General features: G+C 46.2%; 1 protein-coding gene across 1 annotated transcript in view; it reads left to right on the forward strand.

The window, feature by feature from the left end:
* Nucleotides 1-489: 489 nt before the first annotated feature.
* LOC125466793 (dnaJ homolog subfamily C member 11) overlaps nt 490-12232 on the forward strand; it is a 47706-nt gene continuing 35963 nt past the window's right edge. Inside the window, exon 1 of the mRNA XM_048561822.1 lies at nt 490-622. Coding sequence (XP_048417779.1) covers nt 551-622 — 72 coding nt within the window. The 5' untranslated portion in view covers nt 490-550. The remainder of the gene's footprint in view (nt 623-12232) is intronic.

Below are 12232 nucleotides of genomic sequence, written 5' to 3' on the forward strand. Positions count from 1 at the left end.
ATCAGGTGCCTACTGATGTTTGTTTTAGATTGTAAGCTTCAGCCTGTAAGGCCCTGCCTCAGAGACAACCAACATTCTTGGCTGTTCTCCTGAGCTGTTCACTCTGGGCCGACTGTTCTAGTTGTGTGACTACGAGCAAACTGGGCCTACGGTCGAACAAGGTGGTAACCTTTCGATTGGCATCGCCGATTGCAAAACTAAGGGAGGAATTCATCTTGTTTCCGTCAGAATCATTCGAAAATGATACTCAAGACATTTTCTCCCCTCTCACGAATGCTGCCAGGTTTGCTGAGCATTTCCAGCGTCTATTTGATATCTGAGGTATTTTCACGGCCTGAAACGGGCCATTACGAAGTCTTACACATCCAAACTCATGCTTCCGCGACGTGATTTCCGACTCGGTCGGGACTCGGTCCTCCCAGGCCACCAGAGGGCAGAAAACAGGGGCTCGGCGGAGTGAAAGGAGAGGGAATCTCTTGATGAATCATTCCCTCCTCAGCAGTCGGGGCTGGCGAGAGGCCGGTGCCCCGCTGCGGGGTGAAAGGTGACAATGGCGGCGGCCTTGGTGGATGAGGAGATTAATAACGATGACTTTTACGCGCTTTTGAACGTCAGGAGGGAGGTGAGGGGGGGGTTTTGTTGTTACCGCGCTCTGTTTATTTTGTGGCTCATTTAAGTGAGGAACATGGCGCGGGAGGAGGAGATGGCAATGTTTTCGTCAGTTGTTGCTTTGTCGTTAGTGACCGCGGGCGCCTGGCGGGTTTCAGTTAACGTGCGGCACGGCCTGAAGAACACCGTGTGGTCAGCGGTGTAACTCAATCGATAGCCATATGTATATAATACAGGCGGGAATGTTAATGTAAAAACCTATTTTAGTTATTAATCAGGCTGTTCCGTCTTTTATAAATAGCTCAATAGTTTATGGACCTTTTCTCTTGTTTTTACTCTCAATTTTCTAACGGTCTGTTTCATCATTTTACATCTAATCCACTTGATTTGTGGGTAAACGCACAGTTGATTTTTGTCCTTGCAAGGGTATGACATAATGAGGCTGGCAACTGTTCAGTTTAAGGATAGGGCAACTTTGGTCTGATAGTCTTTCCGCGGCCATTGCCTCTGGCCACCGGGGCTGAACCAGATTGTCGATAACCTTGATGTCCGGATTGACCCAGAGTTGATCTTGTAACCCTTATCTGCATCTTCACCAAGATCAACTCCTTCCAATTCCGCAATATTAGCCAACTCATCTTTTTGATTAAAGCATTTGCTGCAGAAATTTTGTTAATCAAGCTTTTCTTCTCCAAACTCGCGAGCCAACTAGCTACCACCCGAAACTGGACAGCCCATCTAACCAAGCCCCGCTTACTGATCTAAGATAACAAAGTGTGGAGCTGGATGAACACAGCAGGCCAAGCAGCAGCTCCTGAGATGCTGCTTGGCCTACTGTGTTCATCCAGCTCCACACTTTGTTATCTTGGATTCTACAGCATCTGCAGTTCCCATTATCCCTGCTTGCTGATCTGTTCTGTGCTTTCTGAACTACATTAGCATCTATTCTGGTCATGCCTCTTCTAAAATTCTCTCCTCCTCAAATCCCCTTGAGATTGTTCCTTTTGTTAGCTATGAAACCTTCCCAACTCTACAAACCACCAAGATTTCAATTTCTTCCAATTTTGGTCTTCTATGCAACACTGTTAATTGCTCCATCATTGGCAGCCATACAGTTGCCAATGTGTCCCATTTATTAGTGAAGTGCATTATAATTTTTTTGATTCGAAAGGATACTAGTGAAATTGGTACCATGCCTAAAGAATTTGTCCTTTTAACCTTTTTGACTTCCCAGCATCATTGAGTCTCTTCTATCTGACAGCTGCACACATCTAGTGTGAAATTATTTTGGGTGGAGTGCAGCCCAGTTTCAAGTGGATATGAAGCTATAAGCCTTACCTATAAGGAGACCACTTTGGGAAATGCTTCACTTCACCAAAGTATTGAGGCTTCAATCTTGTTGCTGATAATGACATAATTATTGTACAAAAAGTCTGTTGTTAATGTGCACAATAAATAAATAGTCCCAAGAACTATTGCCTTTTGCCAAATCCAAAGAGGACTGGGACAGTGATTTCAGACTCTGCTTTGCTGCTGACAAAAAGAATCAATATCCTCAATAATTAAAACTTCCATGTCACATGACATAGAAATAAGTGGAAGGAATTGATTCCTATAACAAAAGATACGTTTGACAGCTGTTTATGTTGTAGAAAGTCTTAGTGCAACTTTTTTGGAATGGAGAACCTTATCAGCTCCAACTCTGCGCAAGTGATAACTCTGATGTACATTCATATAGGTGTTAATCCAAGGTGTGCAACCTGCCAAAAGACTGGTGAGTTTATAAGCTACAATGTCTACACAGAATAGAAATGCAAGCGTGCATTATTGTGGCTTCAAATGTTGTATTTTGACCTAATTAGAACCTTGCCAAAGTTCATCATGGTCCAATAAGTTCTCAACTTGGGTGAGTGGACATAGATGCCTTATAGGAGTCAAGTACATTTTCCGTTCAGTGGATACAAGCCAATGTGGTCTTGACCTCATTGAGTGACAAACTGGATTGCTTGTTAGGAGATAGAATGGGATGAAAAGGTTAAGAGACTGTTTTACATTTTATCTGTAAATGAACTTAAGAAAAGAAATGGTGTGAAATTTCCAGAACAAAGAGTGTAAGAAGTGAAGAACTTTTGAAGAATGGTTGATTGTTTCATTGATATGCCAGTGTTTAGAAAATCTAAAATACTGAATGTGTTCTCGATAGAAAAATTGGCACAGTCACACTGTAGTTCAGTGGCATCCCTTACACCTTCATGGTTTGCTTACTTCACATATGGAAATCATCCTGAAAACAATTACTAATCCTGCATTTGAAATTGTTCTAGCACAATCCAATCATTGGGGTCTTCGCAAAATGTAACAGTCAAGGTGTCAAATGTTTCTTCTGTTGTATATCCACTTGGTGAAAAAAATCCAGCAATAGAATGAAGAACAAAGTCCTAAATATGGGCTGTATTGCAAGGGCACGTTGATTTGTGTGAACTGAAGTAAAGTATTGGGAGTACAAGCCTGTCTCAGGCAATGATGAGATAAGTGAAGGGAATTACACAGTCAAGCTAATATTGATAGGGCATATCAGTACCAAATCATTGAATCCAGTGATGGTGTGCTTGCAATATATTAGTATTGCATTTGTCAATAACTCCTTGGCTGTGTAGTGGTTCATATAATCAAACATAACTTTTGCTTTGAAAATCGTTTCAATTTGTTATCACCAAATGTTTGTTTGTTTCTAATCTTCACTAGAAGACCAGCTCTTGGGTTAACACTTTTACGTCATTGCTACTCTGAAATCTTGTCCAGTGTTTGAATGCTGTAGATTTTGATAGAAGTGAATGGTAACCGTTTTAAAGATGGAACAGTTCAAATGCTGCAATAAAGAGAATTGACCACTCCCAATTAAGTACATGAAGTTCTACTCTGTCCAAGAAAATACTCTTCAGTTAGGTGTAGTATGGTTTAGATCCTTCGCCCCTTTTGTACTTTAAGGAAACATAGACTTGTGAGTAACCATGTCTACAGGGATAAACTTTGTTTCTGTCTGATGAACTCGAATAAGTTCAGAACTAATCTGATGGGTTACTGAGTGAGTCTCAAGAGCACTACTTGCTCACTGTACAGACAAGCTCGTGTTTAATATTTTCTTAAGCAAACCTTACTCCAACAAACATCGATCCAGAATTCAAACTACTGACTATTGCCAGATATTTCCCAGTAATCTGCTCGGTCAATAGTGAGCCATTTTGCTTGGTGAAGCTGTGTATGTAATACATGACATTTGGAGCTACATAAAGTATCAAGGCACTGACCCTTGTTGCAGTCCCTTGTCAAGCTCCTTTTTTTAAAAAGAATCTTAATGTAAAAGCTTATTGACTTGTTCTTTAGATAATAAAATGTGAGGCTGGATGAACACAGCAGGCCAAGCAGAATCTCAGGAGCACAAAAGCTGACGTTTCTGGCCTAGACCCTTCATCAGAGAGGGGGATGGGGAGAGGGAACTGGAATAAATGGGGAGAGAGGGGGAGGTGGACCGAAGATGGAGAGTAAAGAAGATAGGTGGAGAGAGTGTAGGTAGGGAGGGGATAGGTCAGTCCAGGGAAGACGGACAGGTCAAGGAGGTGGGATGAGGTTAGTAGGTAGCTGGCGGTGCGGCTTGGGGTGGGAGGAAGGGATGGGTGAGAGGAAGAACCGGTTAGGGAGGCAGAGACAGGTTGGACTGGTTTTGGGATGCAGTGGGTGGGGGGGAAGAGCTGGGCTGGTTGTGTGGTGCAGTGGGGGGAGGGGACGAACTGGGCTGGTTTAGGGATGCAGTAGGGGAAGGGGAGATTTTGAAACTGGTGAAGTCCACATTGATACCATATGGCTGCAGGGTTCCCAGGCGGAATATGAGTTGCTGTTCCTGCAACCTTCGGGTGGCATCATTGTGGCACTGCAGGAGGCCCATGATGGACATGTCATCTAGAGAATGGGAGGGGGAGTGGAAATGGTTTGCGACTGGGAGGTGCAGTTGTTTGTTGCGAACTGAGCGGAGGTGTTCTGCAAAGCGGTCCCCAAGCCTCCGCTTGGTTTCCCCAATGTAGAGGAAGCCGCACCGGGTACAGTGGATACAGTATACCACATTGGCAGATGTGCAGGTGAACCTCTGCTTAATGTGGAATGTCATCTTGGGGCCTGGGATGGGGGTGACGGAGGAGGTGTGGGGACAAGTGTAGCATTTCCTGCGGTTGCAGGGGAAGGTGCCGGGTGTGGTGGGGTTGGAGGGCAGTGTGGAGCGAACAAGGGAGTCACGGAGAGAGTGGTCTCTCCGGAAAGCTGACAGGGGAGGGGATGGAAAAATGTCTTGGGTGGTGGGGTCGGATTGTAAATGGCGGAAGTGTCGGAGGATAATGCGTTGTATCCGGAGGTTGGTAGGGTGGTGTGTGAGAACGAGGGGGATCCTCTTGGGGCGGTTGTGGCGGGGACGGGGTGTGAGGGATGTGTTGCGGGAAATACGGGAGACGCGGTCAAGGGCGTTCTCGATCACTGTGGGGGGAAAGTTGCGGTCCTTGAAGAACTTGGACATCTGGGATGTGCGGGAGTGGAATGTCTTATCGTGGGAGCAGATGCGGCGGAGGAATTGGGAATAGGGGATGGAATTTTTGCAGGAGGGTGGGTGGGAGGAGGTGTATTCTAGGTAGCTGTGGGAGTTGGTGGGCTTGAAATGGACATCAGTTACAAGCTGGTTGCCTGAGATGGAGACTGAGAGGTCCAGGAAGGTGAGGGATGTGCTGGAGATGGCCCAGGTGAACTGAAGGTTGGGGTGGAAGGTGTTGGTGAAGTGGATGAACTGTTCGAGCTCCTCTGGGAAGCAAGAGGCGGCGCCGATACAGTCATCAATGTACCGGAGGAAGAGGTGGGGTTTGGGGCCTGTGTAGGTGCGGAAGAGGGACTGTTCCACGTAACCTACAAAGAGGCCGGCATAGCTGGGGCCCATGGCCACCCCCTCAGTCTGTAGGAAGTGGGAGGAGTCAAAAGAGAAGTTGTTGAGTGTGAGGACGAGTTCAGCTAGGCGGATGAGAGTATCGGTGGAGGGGGACTGGTCGGGCCTGCAGGACAGGAAGAAGCGGAGGGCCTTGAGGCCATCTCCATGCGGAATGCAGGTGTACAGGGACTGGACGTCCATGGTGAATATGAGGTGTTGGGGGCCAGGGAATTGGAAGTCCTGGAGGAGGTGGAGGGCGTGGGTGGTGTCACGGACGTAGGTGGGGAGTTCCTGGACCAAAGGAGAGAAAATGGAGTCCAGATAGGTGGAGATGAGTTCGGTGGGGCAGGAGCAGGCTGAGACGATGGGTCGACCAGGGCAGGCAGGTTTGTGGATTTTGGGAAGGAGATAGAAACGGGCCGTGTGGGGTTGGGGAACAATGAGGTTGGAGGCTGTGGGTGGGAGGTCCCCTGTGGTGATGAGGTCGTGAATGGTGTTGGAGATGATGGTTTGGTGCTCGGGTGTGGGGTCATGATCGAGGATGCGGTAGGAGGTGGTGTCGGAGAGTTGGCGTCTGGCCTCGGCGATGTAGAGGTCAGTGCGCCATACTACCACTGCGCCACCCTTGTCTGCGGGTTTGATGGTGAGGTTGGGGTTGGAGCGGAGGGAGTGGAGGGCTGCCCGTTCTGCGGGGGAGAGGTTGAAGTGGGTGAGAGGGGTGGAGAGGTTGAGGCGGTTAATGTCTCGACGGCAGTTGGAGATGAAGAGGTCGAGGGAGGGTAGGAGGCCTGGGGGTGGTGTCCAGGAGGAGGACTTGTGTTCGAAGCAGGTGAAGGGGTCAGTGGAAGGAGGGTTGGGTTCCCGGTTGAAGAAGTAGGCATGGAGGCGAAGACGGCGGAACCACGTCCCACGTCCCACGCGGAACCGACGTCCCACCTACGTCCGTGACACCACCCACGCCCTCCACCTCCTCCAGGACTTTCAATTCCCTGGCCCCCAACACCTCATATTCACCATGGACGTCCAGTCCCTGTACACCTGCATTCCGCATGGAGATGGCCTCAAGGCCCTCCGCTTCTTCCTGTCCCGCAGGCCCGACCAGTCCCCTTCCACCGACACTCTCATCCGCCTAGCTGAACTCGTCCTCACACTCAACAACTTCTCTTTTGACTCCTCCCACTTCCTACAGACTGAGGGGATGGCCATGGGCCCCAGCTATGCTGGCCTCTTTGTAGGTTACGTGGAACAGTCCCTCTTCCACACCTACACAGGCCCCAAACCCCACCTCTTCCTCCGGTACATTGATGACTGTATCGGCGCCGCCTCTTGCTCCCCAGAGGAGCTCGAACAGTTCATCCACTTCACCAACACCTTCCACCCCAACCTTCAGTTCACCTGGGCCATCTCCAGCACATCCCTCACCTTCCTGGACCTCTCAGTCTCCATCTCAGGCAACCAGCTTGTAACTGATGTCCATTTCCAGCCCACCGACTCCCACAGCTACCTAGAATACACCTCCTCCCACTCACCCTCCTGCAAAAATTCCATCCCCTATTCCCAATTCCTCCGCCTCCGCCGCATCTGCTCCCACGATAAGACATTCCACTCCCGCGCATCCCAGATGTCCAAGTTCTTCAAGGACCGCAACTTTCCCCCCACAGTGATCGAGAACGCCCTTGACCGCGTCTCCCGTATTTCCCGCAACACATCCCTCACACCCCGCCCCCGCCACAACCGCCCCAAGAGGATCCCCCTCGTTCTCACACACCACCCTACCAACCTCCGGATACAACGCATTATCCTCCGACACTTCCGCCATTTACAATCCAACCCCACCACCCAAGACATTTTTCCATCCCCTCCCCTGTCAGCTTTCCGGAGAGACCACTCTCTCCGTGACTCCCTTGTTCGCTCCACACTGCCCTCCAACCCCACCACACCCGGCACCTTCCCCTGCAACCGCAGGAAATGCTACACTTGTCCCCACACCTCCTCCGTCACCCCCATCCCAGGCCCCAAGATGACATTCCACATTAAGCAGAGGTTCACCTGCACATCTGCCAATGTGGTATACTGTATCCACTGTACCCGGTGCGGCTTCCTCTACATTGGGGAAACCAAGCGGAGGCTTGGGGACCGCTTTGCAGAACACCTCCGCTCAGTTCGCAACAAACAACTGCACCTCCCAGTCGCAAACCATTTCCACTCCCCCTCCCATTCTCTAGATGACATGTCCATCATGGGCCTCCTGCAGTGCCACAATGATGCCACCCGAAGGTTGCAGGAACAGCAACTCGTATTCCGCCTGGGAACCCTGCAGCCATATGGTATCAATGTGGACTTCACCAGTTTCAAAATCTCCCCTTCCCCTACTGCATCCCTAAACCAGCCCAGTTCGTCCCCTCCCCCCACTGCACCACACAACCAGCCCAGCTCTTCCCCCCCACCTACTGCATCCCAAAACCAGTCCAACCTGTCTCTGCCTCCCTAACCGGTTCTTCCTCTCACCCATCCCTTCCTCCCACCCCAAGCCGCACCGCCAGCTACCTACTAACCTCATCCCACCTCCTTGACCTGTCCGTCTTCCCTGGACTGACCTATCCCCTCCCTACCTCCCCACCTACACTCTCTCCACCTATCTTCTTTACTCTCCATCTTCGGTCCGCCTCCCCCTCTCTCCCTATTTATTCCAGTTCCCTCTCCCCATCCCCCTCTCTGATGAAGGGTCTCGGCCCGAAACGTCAGCTTTTGTGCTCCTGAGATGCTGCTTGGCCTGCTGTGTTCATCCAGCCTCACATTTTATTATCTTGGAATTCTCCAGCATCTGCAGTTCCCATTATCTCTGACTTGTTCTTTAGCTTTCTTAATTTGACCAGTTTACAAGTGCATTGTATGCTTTGGGTAAGACTGATCCCTGGACTGTGCAACTCGCTGTGATGGTGTGCTCCAGTTAGCCTTGCTCCTACTGGTTGAGGAAGGAACAGATCCACTAGAGTTACAGCTCCTGGGTGCTAACCAGCTGACTGCTCTGATGTCATGTACTTGGCTGCAGTGTTTCCTTCAGATGAACCAGCTCGTTGAAAGAAATGTTGCTTTGTTGAATATTGGTTTCAAGTCCAGGTCGAAGTTGGAGGAAAGGAAGGGAAGCAAAATTTCATTCACCCTCCAATATACCCTATTGATATCGTACTGAGTTTGGGATTGACAGATGTAATTTGTCATGAGTAGGTGATGATGGTACCTTGCTCTTTATAACCACTTCAAAGGTAAATCATCATTCAACAAATATTGAACATCTAACCTTAACGACTCAGACATGATGGACGATTCATTCTGCTGTCTCAATGAATTCAGTATTCGTGAGAAATGAAACTGTTCACTTATATCACATAATTGATAGATTATGAAATGATTTGCCAAATAACTAGGGTGTAAAGGTCGTTCCTGAAGTGCATATTTAGGGATCTTCACTTTAAATTTAGTTTTATATTAATAACTATGTAATGTGATTGTATGGATGAAAAGTTCAAACAATATTTTACTTTGTCTTTGATCTTCTGCCATGTTTCTTGTATATTTTGGCTTTCTTTTATCTGCTGATGAGTGCAGGCATAGTGATACTACTTTCTCTCACATGCTGTCAGATTTTTTTCATTGCAATATTAGCATTGACACATCTCTTCAAGATCTGCTCTAAAATGGTACATTGTATTCTGGCTTTTCTGGGTGTGGCTCAGTGCTCCTAAGATGCCGCTTGGCCTGCTGTGTTCATCCAGCTCTACACTTTGTTAACATTGTGACTTTTCATTTTGGGTGGGGTGGATGAAGAAGAGGCATTTGTTCTGAAGGCTCATTGGTGGAGTTGATCCTGATGCAGGCTGCTTTCATGTTCTTCATAATGCTGACTAAACACCAGGGGCTGGGAATACTGCTTCGTGTCAACCGTGTGTGAACAAGAGATAAGGAAATAGCTTCCCAAACAATGAATTATCTTTTCTAAAAGAAACTGTAATTTCTGGTCATCTATCATCGTTAGAAAAGATGTTTGTTTTGGGGTTTTCGAACTGGAAAGATCTATCTAACCTGCAACCTGCTTCCAGTGATTCCAGTTTCAACTTTGTTTTACAAAATGTTACTTAATGCCATTGGACTGCTCTCTTTAAATATGATTTTGAATAATGTTTACAAAATTCTGTCTGTCCTTTGCTAAGGCTTCGTTAAAGAACTTTCATTTCAAAGTTAAAGTCTCAACCAATGTCTTGCTGAAAGTTTCCCCATTGGACTGGAGTGAACTGGAGTATAAATGGACAGGACATAGATCAGCACCTGTGCCTCTCCACGCATTGAATTCCTAATTTTACTTATTGTTACTTGAGGTCCTGCTGCTTTATGCCAGAAGAAAGCAAAATTTTGGGTGAATTGTTCAGTTAAATACATCTATCTTCACGTGGCTCTTCCATGTGCTGTTGAGGTTCTGGCTGCTTCCCAACAAATACTGTTTGTCATAATTTTTGTCACAACATAAGTTTCTGGAAGCAAATCCTTAATGCCTATCATATTGCAGTTTAATATATGCATTGATGCAATAGTGTTCTGGAAGACTGATTGTTACTTTTACCATGGAATGGTGCACCAATGATACTGCTCAATGGTTATTCTGTTACATTTGAAATACTGTGAATATTTTGCACTTGGTTGAAGCTGTGATCAAATTGATTTGTAAGCAAGGTCATAACTCTTGAGTTTTTACTACTACAGAATAATGAAAGATCTGGACAAACGAAACCATTCTCATTGGCAGAAGGGGTGAGAACCAGAGAACACTGAGTTTAGTTGATTGGTATAAAAGCTTGTGGGGCTCTGAGGAAAAAAAACATTATAACGTCATAATATCAGTTAGGATTTGGCCGAGTGGTATTGTTGTTGGACTCTGAATTAAGAGATAGTAATGTTCTGGAAACATGGGTTCAAGTCCTGCCATGGCTAGTGGTCGAGTTAAGAATTTAATGATGACCATGAAACCAATGTTGAATGTCAGGAAAAAAGATTACATTTGGTTCACTGTCCTTTTAGGGAAGGAAATCTGCCATCTATACCTGATTTGACCTACATTTGACTCCAGACCCGCAGCAATCAGAGATAGGCAATAAATGCTGGCTAGCCAGTGATGCCCACATTCCTTGAATTAATAAAACAACAATCTGGAATGCAACACCTGAGAGTATTTGATGCAGATAAAGTCAGGAGTTTCGAAAAGTATTTGAATAAGCTCTTGAAGAGAGAAGATTTTCAGGAGCTTGCAGCAAGATTAAGGAAGTGAGACTTGCTGAGCTGCTCTGAGAGCCAGCTTAGGCACAATGGACTAAACTCTGCATTGTGCTGTAACCATTCTATGATTTGATGTACCAACTTCTTCACAGTTGAAACTACACTACTCATTATGGAGACAAGTGATGTGAAAACCCTAGATCTGTTGACTGTGTGCATCTGTTGAGATCATTCTTTGAAGGATGGATGTATTGTTACTCAGGTTTTAGAAAATATATTACTTCTGTCACTCAAATATAGTGCAAACAACTTCTTGAGTTCTTTTTTGCTTTTGATATCTGCTCACATCGTAAACTATTTTGGGTATCTGACACAATTCTGCAAACACTAACATTTGAAATATATCTTGATTATAATAAACGATGCCACTAATGGCTGAGCCTCTTTGTATCTCTCTCTTCATCCCCACCCCGGAACCAAATATATGCCTTGACGAGATTGTCTTTCTCTTCAGTAAGACATTGTACGTGTTATCTATGCTTTAAACATAGATGCTTAAGACATTGAGAAATATTTTCTTTTGCGATACTTTTGAGATTCTTTGATCTATCAAAGCACTGCATTATAGCTGGGATAATTTTGATTACCAGATTATTTTTGCTGAAGCACAATGTGGTTTACATGTCATCACACTTTTATACAACAATATAAAGTAAGGCACGGTTTACAGGCATATTTAACAGTCTGACATGCTGCAACATGATCACTGTTTCTCGGGGCACAACTCTCTCTTCATCCTAATAATAGGGTCTTACTGAAGGGTTGTCTAGGGTCCCTCAACCCAATGAATGGGGAACGCACTCACTACACCTTCACAATGTTGGACATTGGTTCTGGTGTCCACTTGCTATTGCTATCTCACGTGGGGTTTAAGCCCAGAATAGGTATTTTTCCAATCGATTGCCCAGACTAGACCATTGGAGCAGTTGGATTGGACTTGGGTCTCCTGGCTTGATGGTAGGAGGTGCTAAAGTTTCACCACAGAAGCCCTTTTAAAATTAGAATGTTCTGCCTATTTGGGAATGTTACCATTTCACCAGAGAGCTGTAAGGAGAAATAGTAGTACTGCAGCTTGCTGAGTCAATGTATCACAGACTGGGTGCTGGTGAATGGAACCCAAAGGTACAAAGAACAATAAGCGATCAGAAAGTTGCAGCTGTACACAAGGCAGGTCTCAAATAGTCTTGCTCGTTATTAGATCACAGCTTAAAGGATTTTGAATAAAGTCATGGATGAGTTTTTTTCTTGGCCAGTGAGTAACTTTCTGAATCATTGTGACAAGAATTGTTGAGGACTGATATACTTCCATAATTTGAGCACCCCGTTGACACTTAC

Source organism: Stegostoma tigrinum, chromosome 28 (genome assembly GCF_030684315.1).
Source record: "Stegostoma tigrinum isolate sSteTig4 chromosome 28, sSteTig4.hap1, whole genome shotgun sequence".
NCBI classification, from domain to species: domain Eukaryota; kingdom Metazoa; phylum Chordata; class Chondrichthyes; order Orectolobiformes; family Stegostomatidae; genus Stegostoma; species Stegostoma tigrinum.